The sequence below is a fragment of the Rhinopithecus roxellana genome, chromosome 14 (assembly GCF_007565055.1).
Source record: "Rhinopithecus roxellana isolate Shanxi Qingling chromosome 14, ASM756505v1, whole genome shotgun sequence".
In the NCBI taxonomy this organism is placed as follows: Eukaryota; Metazoa; Chordata; class Mammalia; order Primates; family Cercopithecidae; genus Rhinopithecus; species Rhinopithecus roxellana.
Window position 1 is genome coordinate 115,072,286 of NC_044562.1, and position 17,782 is coordinate 115,090,067.

General features: G+C 37.7%; 1 protein-coding gene across 2 annotated transcripts in view; it reads left to right on the plus strand.

Moving 5' to 3' along the window:
- Positions 1-17,782, plus strand: part of EPC2 (enhancer of polycomb homolog 2) — a 153,956-nt gene that overhangs the window by 34,165 nt on the left and 102,009 nt on the right. For both annotated transcript variants that reach the window (XM_010358051.2, XM_030916585.1), the window contains exon 2: positions 9,938-10,097. In XM_010358051.2, the coding sequence (XP_010356353.1) occupies positions 9,938-10,097 (160 nt within the window). The remainder of the gene's footprint in view (positions 1-9,937; positions 10,098-17,782) is intronic.

Below are 17,782 nucleotides of genomic sequence, written 5' to 3' on the forward strand. Positions count from 1 at the left end.
CTTTGTTCATTTTGGACATAATGTTTTCTCTGCCTCGCTTATTTGTTTATTTCCTCTTTTGCCCTGCTAAATCCCTGTTGATTCTAAAAGTCACAGTTTAGATTTTACTTTCTTTGGGCATCTTTCCCTAACCTTCCAAGATGAGTGGTTTGACTAGTTGAGATTGGACATGCTTGTCAAGTTCAAACATGATTGCATACTTCAATCTCTCTCTCTGACTAGATAAGTTTCTTAATGGCAGAGACTGTTTCTCATTCAACGTTCTCAATAACAGGATAATATCCAGTGTTTAATAGGTGTTCCCAAGCATATAGAAATGATGCCTACTGATAAATAATTTTTAATTCATGCATTGTAGCATATTCAGCCATCTAGTGTCTTTTACTCTAGTGCACTTCTGTATCTTGAGGCTGGATATTCATTTCGTTTGGAGGTTGAAAAATGTTCACTTAGAAAGCCTCTGTGGTGCTTAAGGACCCTGAAATATTTATTGAGCCAACTTCGTCACTATAAACGTAGAATGAAATTGACAGAGAAATTGATGGCATTGAGGTAAGATGAGTCATATGAACCATGTATTCTAGACATGAGTGAAGAAGTGAGAGCTGTAAGGGAATCTGATGAGGAAAATTGAAAGGTCGAGAAGCTGGAGATTTTCGTGAATTTGAAGACTAGACATAGTGAGTGAGAAGATGTGTGTGAACTCAGGGAATAGGAAGTAGAAGTTGTATTCAGAGAGGACCAGTATATAAATAAACAAAAGCATAAAACAGTATGCTGTTACTGGGGAATAGCAAGAAGTTTGCTGTAATTCTAGACAAGAATGTTTGGGAGGGATATGGTCCTGGAATAATGGGTTGCACTAGTTCAGATGAGACATGTTTGTCAAGCTCAAAAAATGAGACTTTATCCTATAGATGGTGGGCAGCCTACCTTTTTCTTTAGTACAATGTAGAAGCTCCATGAGCTTAGGGTGTGCCAGGCATCGGGGACAAAGTGGTGTATGCAAAACAGACACACTGTCTTGCCCCACAGTCCAGTGGAAGAAGAAGGCAGAAATCACGTGGTTACAGAAACAGATGTGAAGGTCCATGTCTTAGCCTACGCTGGAAAGGTGTTTGTTTCTGAGAACTGATAAAAGGGATTTTTTTTTTCCACTTAGAGGGTAGTCAGGTTTCACTGAAGAAGTGACATTTTAAATGTGGAACAGAAGGGTTTATTTAGGAGAAGTAGGGGATTGTTATTGAGGGAGGAGGCTGTGTGGAGAGTGGCAGGTAGGAGAAATAGTAATTCATGTTGCTGTTTCAGAGTTTACAAACCTCTCAGAGGCTACATTTGTTTAATTTTGTTACAGGCAATAAGACCTTATCAAAACACAAATGAGTAGTTTGAATATATTAGGGTTTTCTTTTTTTTTTTTTTTTTTTTGAGACGGAGTCTCGCTCTGTCACCCAGGCTGGAGTGCTATGGCCGGATCTCAGCTCACTGCGAGCTCCGCCTCCCGGGTTCACGCCATTCTCCTGTCTCAGCCTCCCGGGTAGCTGGGACTACAGGCGCCGCCACGTCGCCCGGCTAGTTTTTTGTATTTTTTTAGTAGAGACGGGGTTTCACCGTGTTAGCCAGGATGGTCTCGATCTCCTGACCTCGTGATCCGCCCGTCTCGGCCTCCCAAAGTGCTGGGATTACAGGCTTGAGCCACCGCGCCCGGCCATAAGTTTTGTATTTTTAGTAGAAACGGGGTTTTGCTATGTTGGCCAGGCTGGTCTCGAACTCCTGACCTCAAGTGATCCACCTGCCTCGGCCTACCAAAGTACTGGGATTACAGGTGTGAGCCACCATGCCCGGCCGGATTTTCTTAAAAAAATTTGACTGTGATCGACAATAAAAAACATTTTACAAACATATATGACTGAAATAACTTTCTACATTCAGTACTCTCTGATTTTTTGTCTTTTCTTTTAAAAAAGTTGCTGACTGACCTGTTAGTGGGTGCAGTTTGAAAAACATGGGGTAAAATGACGGGTTAGGTTTCGTTTCGTTTCTTTTCTTTTCTTTTCTTTTCTTTTCTTTTCTTTTCTTTTCTTTTCTTTTCTTTTCTTTCTCTCTTTCTTTCATTATACTTTAAGTTCTAGGGTACATGTGCACAACATGCAGGTTTGTTACATATGTATACATGTGCCATGTTGGTGTGCTGCACCCATTAACTTGTCATTTACATTGGGTATTTCTCCTAATGCTGTCCCTCCCCCTACCCCACGACAGGCCCCAGGGTGTGATTTTCCCTGTCTTGTGTCCAAGTGTTCTCATTGTTCAATTCCCACCTATGAGTGAGAACATGCGGTGTTTGGTTTTTTGTCCTTGTGAGTTTGCTCAGAATGATGGTTTCCAGCTTCATCCATGTCCCTGCAAAGGACATGAACTCATCCTTTTTTATGGCTGCATAGTATTCTATGGTGTATATGTGCCACATTTTCTTAATCCAGTCTATCATTGATGGACATTTGGGTTGGTTCCAGGTCTTTGCTACTGTGAATAGTGCCGCAGTAAACATACATGTGCATGTGTCTTTATAGTAGCATGATTTATAATCCTTTGGGTATATACACAGTAATGGGATTGCTGGGTCAAATGGTATTTCTAGTTCTAGATCCTTGAGGAATTGCCACACTGTCTTCCACAATGGTTGAACTAGTTTACAGTCCCACCAACAGTGTAAAAATGTTCCTATTTCTCCACATCCTCTCTGTCTTGTCATTTTATGTTTATAAAATTATTACCAGTATTCATAAGCCTTTATCTCCACTAATTAATGAGTTAGTTGTGTTTTTGATCTGTGGTTACTGGGGTGTGTTGAGTGCACACCGAAACCCTTGTTCAGTTTTAAAACAATATGTTTTGAAAACTCTCTAATACATAATCTTATTATTGTATAAAGTTGTTGTTTTTTTTTTTTTTTTGGAAGAAAGTTGCAGAGAGTCGAGTTATTCGTATACCTCAGTTTATGGTAGATTGTTACCATTGGTTTCTAAAAGAGCCTTCTGTTTTCCTCTCCTCCCCTCCTCTCACTCTATTGTCATTTTTATTATGGAATTATTAAACATACACAAAAGTAGAGAAAATAGTATAATGAATCTCTGTGTGTTCGTCTTCTGCAGTTAATCACATATGACCAATCTTGTTTTGTCTCTGACACTGCATTCCAATACGGCCTGAATTTGAAAGGGTATTGCAAGACCCCTCTCTGGTTTCATTTATTTATTCTGTTCTCTCTCTCTTTGCTACTCCCATTCTCCTCTCTACCCTCTCAGGCAACCAACTAATATGTTTAATGTGTCTCTTCTGGCAAAATCTGTACTGTTTTATGTACATTTCCTTTTAATTTATAGAAATCACATGTTATATCTGATTCTGTTTCTTATGAGTTTTCTGAATTAACACTGCTTTTTTTTCCTCATTCACAAAATATATCACAAGGATCTTAAAAAAAATTTTTTTTTATTTCAATAGCTTTGGGGAAACAGGTGGTGTTTGGTTGCTTGGAAAAGTTCTTTAGTGGTGATTTCTGAGATTTTGGTACACCCATCACCTGAGCAATGTACATTGTACCCAGTGTCTAGTCTTTTATCCCCCAATCACCTCTCATCCTTCCTGCTGAGTCTCCAAAGTCCATTATATCATTCTTTTTTTTTTTTTTTTTTTTTTTTTTTGAGATGGAGTCTCGCTGTGTTGCCCAAGCTGGAGTGCAGTGGCGTGATCTCGGCTCACTGCAGCCTCTGCCTCCCGGGTTCAAGCGATTCTCCTGCCTCAGCCTCCCAAGTAGCTGGGACTACAGGCATGCATCAACACTGCCGGCTAATTTTTGTAATTTTGGTAGAGATGGGGTTTCACCATGTTAGCCAGGATTGTCTCAATCTCCTGATCTGGTGATCCACCCGCCTCAGCCTCCCAAAGTGCTGGGATTACAGCTGTGAGCCACCACACCTGGCCCATTGTATCATTCTTATGCCTTTGTGTCCTCATAGCTTAGCTCCCACTTATAAGTAATAATATGTGATGTTTGGTTTTCCATTCCTGAGTTACTTCATTTAGAATAATGGTCTTCAGCTCCATCCAGGTTGCTGCGAATGTGATTATTTCATTCCTTTTTATGCCTGAGTAGTATTCCATGGTATATATACACCACATTCACTCGTTAGTTGATGAGCATTTAGGCTGGTTTCATATTTTTGCAATTGAGAATTGTACTGCTATAAACATGTGTGCAAGTTTCATATAATGACTTCTTTTCCTTTGGGTAGATACCTAGTAGTGGGATTACTGGATCAAATCTAATTTTAGTTCTTTAACCAATCTCCATACTGTTTTTTCATAAAGGTTGTACTAGTTTACATTCCCACCAGCAGTGTAAAAGTGTTCGTTTTTACCACACCTACACCAACATCATTGCTTTTTAATTTTTAAATTAACGGCCGTTCTTGCAGAGTAAGGTGGTATCTCATTGCAGTTTTGATTTGCGTTTCCCTGACAATTAGTGATGTTGAGCATTTTTTCATTGTTTGTTGGCCATTTGTATATCTTCTTTTGACAATTGTCCATTCATGTCCTTTGCCCACTTTTTGATGGGATTATTTGTTTTTTTTCTTGCTGACTTGTTTGAGTTCCTTGTAGATTCTGAATATTAGTTCTTTGTTGAATGCACAGTTTGCAAATATTTTCTCCCACTCTGTGGGTTGTCTGTACCCCGCTGATTATTTCTTTTGCTGTGCAGAATCTTTTTAGTTTAATTAGGTCCCATCGATTTATCTTTGTTGCATTTGCGTTTAGGTTCTTGGTCATGAACTCTTTGCCTAAGCCAATGTCTAGAAGAGTTTTTCCGATGTTATGTTCTAGAATTTTTATGGTTTCAGGTCAGTTGGTTTTTGTATAAGGTGAAAGCTGAGGATCCAGCTTCATTCTTCTACATCTAACAGTGCTTCTAAGCTGCATCACATTGTATATGCATCTGGACTGTTGATACCAACTGTTTTGTAATATTCATGGTGAGCATCTACCACATTTTACTTCCCTACTCTCCCACTCATAGATACCCACATTGCCCCAGATTTTCCTCCACAGCAGGTATCATTTCAGTGAATATACCTACTTACATACCTGTGTGAGGTTTTCTTGGGGTTATATATTTCAAGACAGGAGTTGCTAGTTCATAGATTATGCAGATTCAGCTTGAGTAATTAATCACGTTGCTCTCTGGAGTGGTAGAAAGTCTGTGCTTCCATAGTCATGCATGCAGGAATTTGTATCCTCATATCCTTGCCAACACTTGGCATTATTTTAGTTTTTTATTTTTGCCAGCTTAATCAGTATAAATCATCTCATAAAATTTTTTAAACTTGTGTTTTTCTGATTATTAATGAATTTGCACATCTCTTCACATACTTGTTAGCCTTTTGGGTTTCTCTTCTGTAAATTGCCTATTTGTATCTTTTACCCATTCTGTTAGGGTTACTTTTCCTGTTAATTTGCAGGAGTTTCTTATATTTCTAGATAGTAATCATTTATAGGTTTCAGACATTTAAAATAACATACCCTTTTGTCATAAATTTATTAACTTTGTCCATGGTGTCCTTTATTGAACAAAAATTTTTAATTTTAATGTAATAGATTTCATTGAGTTTTTTTTTTTTTTTGCTTTATTGTTCGTACTTCTGAAGAAGTTCTCTGCTCTTATAGCAGAAAGATATTTCCCTTTGTTTTCTTCTGTCTATGGTTTTACTTAACGTGTTTAGATATATACAGATATTGTAGGTTTGGTTCCAGGCCACCACAATAAAGCAAGTATCACAACAAAGCAAGTTACATGAATATTTTGGTTTCACAGTGCATATAAAAGTTATGTTTATACTATACTTTATTTTTATAGTTCCTTAATTTTAAAATGCCCCATTGCTAAAAAATGCTTGCTAACAGTCATCTGAGCTTTCAGTTATTCACAATCTTTTTACTGTTGGAGGGTCTTGCCTTGATGTTAATGGCTAGACTGATCAGGGTAATGTTTGCTAAAGGTTAGGTGGCTGTGGAAGTTTCTTATAGTAAGACAATAGTGAAGTTTGCTGCATCAGTTGACTCTTTCATGAAAGAATTTATTGTAGCACGTGATGCTGTTTGATAACATTTTACCCATGGAACTTTTTTCAAAATTGCATTCTCAAACCCTGCTGCTGCTTATCAACTTTGCATAATGTTCGAATCCTTTGTTGTCAGTTCAGCAATGTTCACAGCATCTTCACCTGCAGTAAATTCCATCTCAAGAAACCACTTATTTGCTCATCAATAAGAAACAACTCCTCATCTGTTCAAGTTTTATGAATTTGCTACAATTCAGTCACATATTCTGAACAGGCTCTTCTTCTAATTCTAGTTTTCTTGCCATTTCCACTACATCTTCAGTTACTTCCTTTACTGAAGTCTTGAACTCCTCAAAGTCATCCATGAGGATTAGAATTCCCTCCTTTGAAACCCCTATTAATGTGGGCATTTTGACCTCTTTCTATGAATCATGAATGTTCTTAATGACATCTAGAATAGTGAATCCTTTTCAGAAGGTTTTCAGTTTACTTTGCTCAGATCCATCAGAGGAATCACTATATGTGGCAGCTATTGCCTTACAAAATGTATTTCTTAAATACAAACTTGGAAGTCAAAATTACTTTTTATCCATGGACTGCAGAATGAATGTTGTCTTAGCAGGCATGAAAATAGCATTAATCTCCTTGTTCATCACCATCAGACTTCTTGGGTGACCGTAAACATTGTTGAGTAGTTGTATTTTTAAAAATATATGTATTTTTTCCCCAGAGCTACTGCTATGGAAGCTACTGCTTGGGGGAAAAAAATAACTTAAATATTCGAAGTTAGCTTAGCATATTTAGTAATTAAGTAATAAAATAACTTAAATAATCTAAGTTAGCTTAGAATATTTAGTAAACCTGTAGAGCACAGGCAGAGTAGATTTACCATATTCGTGAGGGCCTTAGGATTTTTGGAATGGTAAATGAGCATTGGCTGCAATTAACATCACCAGCTGATTGGCCCCTAACAAGAGAGTGAGTCTATTCTTTGAAGCTTTGAAACCAGGCATTGACTTTTCCTCTCTAGCTATAAAAGTCCTGCATGGCAGCTTCTTCCAGTAAAGCTGTTTCACCTACATTGCAAATCTATTGTTCAGTGTAGCCACCTTCATCACTGATCTTCACTAGATCTTCTGGATCACTTGCTGATGCTTCTCCATCAGCACTTGCTGTCTCACCTTGCGCTTTTATGTTATGGAGATGGATTTTTGCCTTCAATCTCATGAGCCAGTCTCTGCCATCTTCTAACTTTTTTCCTGTAGCTTTTTCACCTCTCTTAGCCTTCATAGAATTGAAGAGAGTTAGTTAGTGCCTTGCCCTGGATTAGGCTTTGGCTTACGGGAATGTTGTGGCTGGTTTGATTTTCTCTCCAGACCACTGAAACTTTCTCTGCCTCAGCAATAAGGCTGTTTTGCTTCATTATTATTTGTGTGTTCACTAGAGTGGCACTTAGTGCGCTTAAAAAGGAGTGGAAAATGTGGCTTTATAATATTTTGTGATTTCTAGTAGGCAGGTCTCCATTCTCATGCTACATTTTCTGCTTCTTTTTAAGTTTACTTAGTTATTCCTAGACTTCTGTTCCTTAGCTAAATTTCATGACATTTTTCTTAAATATGCTTATGCTTTCTTGATTTAACTTAGTCTGACAAAATGCCAAAGAGATACTGACTGTGATGTAGTATAAATGATTATTTAGGGAAAAGCAGGTATGACTTGATTGGATCTGACAAAACTTGATGCTTCTTGTAGGAGTCCCAGTAGCTGCCCTGGCTTACTGTTCACTTGTCTGTGGCATAGAAACTTGTTAGCCCACTTCCTCATATTGTATTTCTTTTCTTTCCCATTTGTTTTTATATCTCTGTCTCTCTGCTTTCTTTAATAGTAATTACTGGCAGAAGATCATGAAATTAATGTAATTCTTTTCTCATTATTTGATATCTATCCCCGTCTATCATCTTACCTTCCTTTTAAAGTACTGGTTATAATCAAACTAATCTGTGTATTTTGCATAGAATGGACCTTCAGTTTAATTTTATTTATGTCTTGCTGAATGAAACTTTTCTTTTTGGATCACTGCACTAATTCCTTTTGTATAATAACATTTCACATACCCTAAAGGCTTGAATGAAATTAAGAACTTCTAATTTCTTGGACTTTATAGAACTTCCAAAAAAAAATGGTGTAATATCTTAGGATTAAGAATTTGGCTTTGCATATATATGTATATCCTGGATTGTATTTCTGTTTTGTTACTTAGAGCTGTTTCACCTTCAACAACTTGTGAAATATCCTTATGCCTCAGTTTCTTTATGTGTATTTTGCATAGCCTGATATGTAGTAGGAATCCAGTAAAGATTTCATTTATTCATTCAGTTAATGTATATTAAGCAGCTTCTATATTTTGGCCATTGTACTAGGCATTAGGGATAAGAAATTAACAAAACAAGCAAGTTCCTTCTTGGAACTTACTTTATGCTAGGGGGAGATGGGCAGTAAACAAATGAGATCTTTACTCTGTTAGATGTTGCATAGTGGTATGGAGGAAAGTAAAACAGGAAAGGTATGAAGGAAAGTAAAACAGGGAAGGAGTGCTAGAGGAGGAGTACTCTTTTAGATTAAAAAAAAAAAGTCACGGAAGGCCTCTCTGCTGAGATAAGACTGGAAACAATTTTGAAAGCAGATCATTTGGATATATAGAAACAGCAACATCAGTGTGGCCAGAATTAAAGATTGTAGAGGAGAGAGGTCGGAAATGAGATAAGAGAGATGCAGAGTCTCGTAGGTCATTGAGTGAGTCTCGCTCAGTGACCCATACTGGAGTCCAGTGGCGCGATCTCGGCTCTCTGCAAGTTCCGCCTTCTGGATTCACGGCGTTCTCCTGCCTCAGCCTCCTGAGTAGCTGGGACTACAGGCGCCCGCCACTACACCCGGCTAATTTTTTTGTATTTTTACTAGAGACAGGGTTTCACCGTGTTAGCCACGATGGTCTCGATCTCCTGACCTCGTGATCCACCCGTCTTGGCCTCCCAAAGTGCTGGGATTACAGGTGTGAGCCACTGCGCCCAGCCGTTGAGTGATTTTTTTAACCTTTACTCTGAATAGGATGGAGATCAGTAATCCTTTATGGGGTGGGTGACATGACACGATTTACCTTCCAAAAGGTAAAACTGCTTTATTGGGAATGGGCCACCATGGGGCAAGGGAGGAAGGAGGGAAAATTCGATTTAGGAGGCTATTTCAATAAGTTGTGGAAATAATGAAGTGATTAGAAACTAGATATATGTTATAGGAACTGTTCATTTAACCTTTATTTAAAAATATTTTCTGCCCTGGTAGTAATAAAATTTGTTGAACGTAATTTTATCTTTCTTTGAATTATTCAGAATTTTGTACTGTTAAAGTTTGAAGTACATAAATGCAGAAGATGCTTAAAATCTGTGATATAAATTTATTTCTTGTAACTTGGAATTTTTCTTTCATCTGGTAGTGGTGACAAACACTTCAATTAATTTAGCAAACATTTATTTTTTTGTAATTGAAATTTTATATTCTAGTTTCTGAATATATATTTAATTTTTTTAAAAAGAATTCTACTTACGAAAATTGTAATAATCTGAGGTGTTACCAGTATGAGCCACAAGTATTAAGACAGAATTATGGCAATGTATGTATAGGTCTTTGGCAAAGGAACTATTTATAATTCATTCTTAAAGCACTTTGTGATTATTAAACAAAATAACTTTTATATAAAATTATGCATTGATTAGTATTACCAAAACAACTTATGTTGCCTACTTTACATTTTCCAGGAACATCATTTACAGCGAGCGATTTCAGCACAGCAAGTGTTTAGAGAAAAAAAAGAGAGCATGGTCATTCCTGTTCCTGAGGCAGAGAGCAACGTCAACTATTACAATCGCTTGTACAAAGGAGAGTTTAAACAGCCAAAACAGTTCATTCATATTCAGCGTAAGTTTGTTAATTCATTGTTTTCTGTTTGTGCTTTAAATTTATCAACCAGTGGAAATCTTTTCTTTTGCCTAAAAAAATTCTAATTTTTAAATTCATACACACTGATTAATAGAAGTGTTAAACATTAAAGAATAAAATCCCTCTCTGCTTACATCTGAATTTGGAAATCATTTTGAGTTTTAAGTAACATTTGGAACATTTGATATTTATGTAGTATAGGGTTTTGTATAGCACTTACACTTTATTACACAGCTAAAAGGTGGTGGATTACTATACCCAGATGAGATTTCCCTTTTTTTTTTTTTTTTTTGAGACAGAGTCTCTCTGTCACCCAGGCTGGAGTACAGTGGCGTGATCTTGGCTCACTGCAGTATCTGCCTTCTGGGTTTAAGCAATTCTCCTGCTTCAGCATCCTGAGTAGTTGGGATTACAGGCGCGTGCCACCACACCCAGCTAATTTTTGTATTTTTAGTAGAGATGGGGTTTTGCCATGTTGGCCAGGCTGGTCTCAAACTCCTGACCTCAGTTGATCCGCCTACCTCGGCCTCCCAAAGTGCTGGGATTACAGGTGTGAGCCACCGCGCCCACCCGAGATGTACTTTTAAAGGCCCAGTGGCTCTAATGCCGAGGAGTAGGGTTAGTCTTCTGGAATTTTTCAGAATTAGATCTAATGCCTTTACTTTCATATAGTTTTTATTAAAGAATTCTGTGTAGTTTTGCCTCCTTAATACTCTTACTTTTCTCCCACTATTAGTATTTAAATGATCACCACCTCTAGCGTGAAGACTTTTAACAGTCTCCTGTTACATTTACTGTCCTGTATCTCCTGTCCCTGTACTCTTCTAATCTAGCTTCTCTCCACAAAGAACTTCTAGAGTAGGATTTTTCAGCTGATTCCGCAGACAGTTGCTAGTGTCTTGTTATCTTGTCAGGTGTGTAAAAAAGAAATGTTGGATAGCTTATTAAAATAGAGATTCCAAGGCTCAACATCCCGCCTACCTGAAGTACCCACCTGTCTGACAACCTACCTGTATGAGAATCTCTGGGTGTGAAGTCTGGTGATTTGTATTTTTAAAGAGTTCCCCATGTAATGCTGAAACATGACCAGCTTTAAGACTGACTATAAGATAGAGTGTTTTTCATTGATTCTAAGATGCACTGTTTTCATCTTTGCAGTGAAATTGCATCTTAAATTGCTATTGTTCAGGATTGACGTCTTGTTCTTCTAAAGAGAATTTTCATTTGTTTCTGCCAGGCATTTGGGGATACTACCAACCGGAGACCACATTAAAGTTTTTGCTCGTTTGTTCTGTTTGTTTGTTTTTGAACCACAGTGTTAGCTTTAATTTAGGCCGCAGATCTGCTCAAGGTTCAGTTCTCAGGGAAGAATTTTTTGCTTCACCTTTCTACCTAAGGGCAAGTTGAGAAATACAAAATTCCTTGCTTTCCCTTTCTGCATGGCTAATTTATTTCTTTAAGCTTACACTGAGGGCATAGCCCTTTGGTAATGTAGCTTTATTCTGTAGTATTCTATTCTAATATTAAGACTCAAACATCAAGCTTTTTTGTTTCTTATGGTGCATATAGTAATGTTGTGTCTTGGCAGTTTAGATTTGATAGAATTCAATAATAGTCATATTCTCTAGTATGAATATTAGGTCCCTTGTAATTTGTTCCCTGCTTTCTCCTTTAATCTCATTTATTTTTGCTTTTCCCTTCACTCTATGTACCATAGGGACTATGAAAATTATCCACATTCACTTTCTTTCATATTTAACATTTCCTTGCATATGCTTTTGAAGTCTTTTTTCCCTTGTTATAGGTCATTAAAGACTTAACTCCCTTATGAAAGCCACCTTGACTTTTCTCACTCTACATGTCTTCTTTGCTTATCATAGTATCTTTTACATACTTCTGGTAGAGAACTCACCATACTTTATTGCAATTAGTTGTAACCATTCTTTCTCTCCCTTTAGACTGTGAGCTCCTTGAGGGCAGGAACTACATATTTTATTTTCTGTTGTGTCTTCAGAGTAAAGTGCTTGGCTTATAGATGCTCAATAAATGATGTGTTTGTTGACTGAATTGTTTTAAAATGGCTTTAAAAAGTCTTTTGGTGGTATAGCCGTTTTCCACCGATTTCTTTTCTCTGAAATAGTCTAGAGAAACACACATGCAAAAATTATTTTTTTTCTCCTGTGTTCTTTGACTTTGAGTCCCGTTAGCTTTTTGAATTTGCCTTTACCTCTATCAGTCAGGAAGGAGATAACTATTCATAGTAGGAATTTTAAGGATCTCTCTTAAGCCAAAGTATTAATTATTTTGTATTTTGATAATATTGGAGTTAGACAGGAAGACCGTTTGTAAAAACCATTCTAGGAAACCAAGAACTAAAAATCGAGTGTAACTCATGTGGGTCAGGCCCACTGACTACAATAAATCTTGTGTTGGTTTTTTTCATTTCATTTTATTCTATTATTGTAAAAAACAGAATAAAAATAATAGAAAATTACCTTTCATTTTTTCTTTTAGCTTGTCAGTATATACTGCATACTATACAGTATCTTACTGCACACACAATATTCTGCGTTTCTAGTTGTATTTTAAGTTTCTCAGATTTTTATATATGGTATCTCATTAAAAATGCATGTACAATTTTCCATCAATTTGATATTTCACAATTTGCTTATTGGACTTAAGATTATCTGTACTAAATTTTAAACTCATGGTGTTACTGAGTTTTTTCAAGGAAAGTTAAAAAAATTTTTTTAATGTAACTTTTTGCTATGCCTTTAAGGAGTTTCAGAAAATTTCACTCTGAATTTTTCCTTTTCTTCTTTTTATGATAGATTAGAGAGAATTCCCATTCACTTGGCTAGAAAAAAACATTGTAAAATTGCCACAGTAGGGTAGCCTTGTTCAGGTTCATCACATACTTGCCTGGGCTTTGGCAGAAGCCTCCTTATTGCCCTAGTCTTTATACCTTCCAAACCGTCATCCACTGCCACTATTGTAATTACTATCCATTTCAAAATTTTCAGTGACTGTTGACTGTAGGATAAAATTTAACTTCTTTGTGTGATGTGTAAGGCCCTCCTTTGTGCCTGTCCAGCCATGTTTCCCTATATGTTCTTCCACTGTGACACCAACCTTATTGAAATGAACTGTTTGAGGGTCTTTTTCCTCCTCCACACTGTAAGCTCCTCGGGAGCAGGGGCTCCATCTCATGGTACTTTAGTATTTTTATTAGCTAGTACAGTCCCAGAATGTAGTCTCAATACACTTTTCCTTCCTAATTTCTTTAACCCATCATGCTTTAAGCTACATTAGTAATGAGGTGTTTGTAGTTCTTTGAGTTATGCCTTATTTTGTTATGTCTTCACATAGCCTTTTACTTCCTCACTTGTTAAAATACAGCTTGCCTCCAGGATTACCTTTAGGAGCCTTTTCCTGACTTCTCTCAGCATTGTTCTTGGCACTGTTTGCCCCACCTCTCCTGTGTCCAGTGCATACTTTCATTGTGGCACTGACTCACCTTCAGTTGTGATTGTTTGCCCTCTGTTGGGCAAAGTTTACTGAGAGAAGGGACTTTTTTATTCTTTGAATTTCACTGCCTTGTACAGTACTTACAGCATGTGGTTAGATGTGCAGTTAAATATTTGCTGAATAAATAAATGAGTGAAAGAATTAATGAAATTAAAAGCATATACTTGATGGCATTTTCAAGCCATCAGTATTTGTTGAACTAAAAATTGTACACAGAATCACATATAAGGCTAAAATTGTTAATGCGTACAGTGAAATTGAGCAACCTGCTGTGTTAGAAATTAAAAGGTGAATTCTGTTATTCACCGACTGTTAATGTAGGCCCAAAAGTGCCAAGAAGGAGTTGGGAGTGGACTCCAATCTGTTATGAAAGTGAGATAAACGTTCTTGTTCCTTCCAATCCCTTTCAGTAGCAGTTCTCCATAGTCACCCTTATCAGCTTTATGCAGAACTTACTGAATCATAACACATCGAGCTGTCCTTACCAGGTGGGAAGCATCTTGAAGGCTCATAGTCTTTGATGACCTAAGATAGTAAAACTATTCAATTGTGTGCCACATGGCAGAAAAAAATGCTACCTCCGTTTTACTTTTATTAAATCACATTTACTTTGAGTACTTCAACCCAAATGTTATAATTTTCATTCCTCTTGGAGTTCAATAATTTTATTAAATTCAGTACCCAAACTTTTTAAGGAAACAACTTTGTTTACATTTCAATAGTATCTTTATTTGATTTATTACCGGTTTTATTTAATATGTAGACATTTTACAGTTGATACTAAATATCTCAGAATTGTAGAACATGAAGGAACTCAACATTCTTCCCACCCCGAAACCGCCCCCTTCCGTGAGGGCGTCTTCCTCTGTTGCCCAGGCTGGAGTGCAGTGGCACCATCTCTGCTCACCACAACCTCCACCATTCCCCGACCCCCACCCTGGGTTTAAGCAGTTTCCCTGCCTCAGCCTCCGGAGTAGCTGGGATTATGGGTGCGTGCCACCACGCCCGGCTAATTTTTGTATTTTTAGTAAAGACAGGGTTTCACCATGTTGGCCAGGCTCGTCTTGGACCTCATGATTTGCCCACCTTGGCCTCCCAAAGTGTTGTGATTACAGGCGTGAGCCACCACACCGGCCTGACATTGTTTCTTAAATATTCTGAAGTTAATTTGTATCCAGTTTTGAACTCAGTTAAATAGTTCTTGGTAGCAGGACTCTCATTTCTTATTTTGAAATGAAAGTTTACTTCCCTCATCTCATTCCCTTAGTCTTACAAACACAAAACAGTAGACTGTCTTGACTGAAAGAAGAGTTCAGGAGAAAGGATAGGTGGAGTAATAACTTCTTATCATCTGTCAGGCAGGGAGAGGAATGCATTCAAAGGAAATTGAAATGTACCGTTTGTGTCTGCTTCCAAGATTTTAAGCCCTGGCAAATGCCTGTTTGTGGACACTGCTGTACACTTCTGTACACTTGAAGCTGACTCCTTCTCAGACTGATAAAGCTGACTGTTGTCAAGTCTACATTGGAAAAGAGAAAAAGTTGCACTTACCAACATAAAGTGGACTTGTGTATACCACTAGGTTTTTCAGCATGGTTAAAATAGATGCTGGCCTAACATCCAACTTCAGTCTCGTTATCCTTGGAAATGTCTTTTGATATTCTCTGCATTATGCAAAAAATGGTAATTGACCTGTTCTTTCAGGGCAAACATACTTTGATTGGAAAGAGTTGGGAAAGATTCAGAACAAATGAAGGGCATTGTTTTGTTTATACAGTAAGACTTCTTGGTAGAAAGGATGTATTCCAGGAACATGGTTTTCTTATAAAAAAAAAAAAAATACTATTGGATGTGTATTAAGAAATTAGGCATAAATTCCATGAGATGACATCACACATTCAACTAAATAAGGACTGGTAAAACAATGCCATGGGTACAGAAGCAGATTGTGTCAGATTTGTGGAGAACACATTACAGGTGAAGCTGGATCTGAATTTCAGGTGATTAGACAGGGACAGGGAGCAAGGCCAGCCCCTGAGGGCAACCCACATTCAGGTCAGCTAGCTCTAAGGATATTCCTCTCTCCTCAGATTGTGCACTAGCTGCAACCATGTCCTATTCTTGGGCAAAGCTGTGAGTGTGGACACTGGGGCTGAAATGGTAGAGTTGTGTCTGGGTAGGTACTAATCCAGGAAGGAGGAGAAGCCTCCAAACCCAGAAGATAATAGATATGAAAGGAGGCCAGGCACAGTGGCTCACACCTGTAATCCCAGCACTTTGGGAGGCCAGCGTGGGAGAATCGCTTGAGCCCAGAAGTTGGAGACTGGCTTGGACAACATAGTGAGACCTTGTCTCTACAGGGGAAAAAAGAAGGTAATGCCAGACATTGTGTGAAAAGCAAACTAATAACTGGATAGTCTGAGATAAATGAAAGAGAAGCCTGAGTTTAAAGGAGAACGCCCCTTCAGGCTATGTGCATTTATTTATGTCCACTTTTCAAAAAAAAAAAGAAAAGAAAAGAAAACGGGATTTGCAATGACTTAGAGTAAAATACAGTGCAATACATTAAAGACCATGGTTAAAGAAATCAGGGCGAGAATAAAGGCACTATAATAAGGTAAATTTGATGTACAGTGGTACATATTTTAGGCATGGTGTAATTACAAAATATAAAAGCAGGATTGGTCTTAAAGGGTGCATGGTCCTTGGCCTTCAAGCATTTTGAACCCTCCTATGGGGCCTCCCAAAGAAGATACTCTGAGGTAACTCAGCAGAACTGATTGTGTTAGGAGTAGTTACCAAAGATAGGCCTTCAGCATATTCACCTAGCAACCAACATCTCCATAAATGATTCTCCAAGGATGCCACACTCCCCTGAGAGTACCTTACAGCATCTTGTTTCCCCCACCTTAAAGGACTAAAGGAAATTTGACTTCCCGTCTTACCCAGTAACATAATTCCATGGACTGTCTACCTATAAAAATATTTTCTCATATGTTTATTTCTTGAACATTTTAAAGAAGTCTAAGCCTTTCCTTCCACAGTTATGGGTAAAAGATAGTAAAATAACATTTACTGACTTCTGTATTTACATCCTGTTAGGGTTTGCATACATTTTTTGAATGCTAAGCCAATTATTGCTCAAAGGAGCCTTCTTAGACAGCTAATATATTTCTCCCGTTTTAAACCTAACATTAAAGAGCCTAGGGTGATGCAGCTAGAAAGTAGAAGAGTCAGAATTCCAATCCACGCCATCTGGCTCCGGAGTGTTTCTGTTTAACTGTTTTATACTGCTTCTCAGTCATGGTTCATCATTACAAATTGCAAATATTTCTACACTTTAGATGTAGAAATTAATTACCATTCAGAGGGGGTTGGTAATAGAATCAATAATGGATTCTTTTTTTTTTTTTTTTCCAGTGGATAAATTTCAGGGTAGAGGCAGGTTGCCTGCTGATAGAAAAGGTAGATGTATATAACTGTGATGATGCGCTCTTCTCATTTGGCCTGGCAGAGGATTAATGAATGGAAGAGCACTATGAATGGGTCAGCGAAGAGGTGCTAGACAAAGGGAGAAACTTGAAGAAAAGGGAGCCATGAGAGTAATACAAGCATGCACTTCATATTTTACTGTATTGCCTAGAGTAGTGAAAAGCTCTATTGAAAGGTAGTGAATTTTAGCTTTTGGGAAAGCCTAAGATTCAACTTTGAAAAGAGCCTTTTGAGTTTTATAAATCAAAGACTTTGGAGGGAGAACCACTAAGGCAACAATACAAGCTGTTCGTTAAGTGCTTACCTTCAAACACATGCGTGCGTGTGTGCACACGTACACTAGAAGAACACAGAATAGGAGAATCATCCAGGACCTTTGGGTTTTAGGGATTAACTGAGTAGAGCTAGAGAACCCATTTTAGTGCCTGTGGGTATACTGGTTTGCTGCAAGTCCAACCTATCTTTGAAAATTCCACAGTTTGAATAAAGAGAGGCCCAAATTGGGAAAGGGTGTGTGACAGTTATTGATTTCTAAGCTTCCAACAAGCACTGTGCCTGACAAAAAAATAAGATTTGCTTTCAATGAAATTGGACTACATAGGACCTCAGTCAAGTGGGCTTTATTCTCTCTATATGTTAACAAA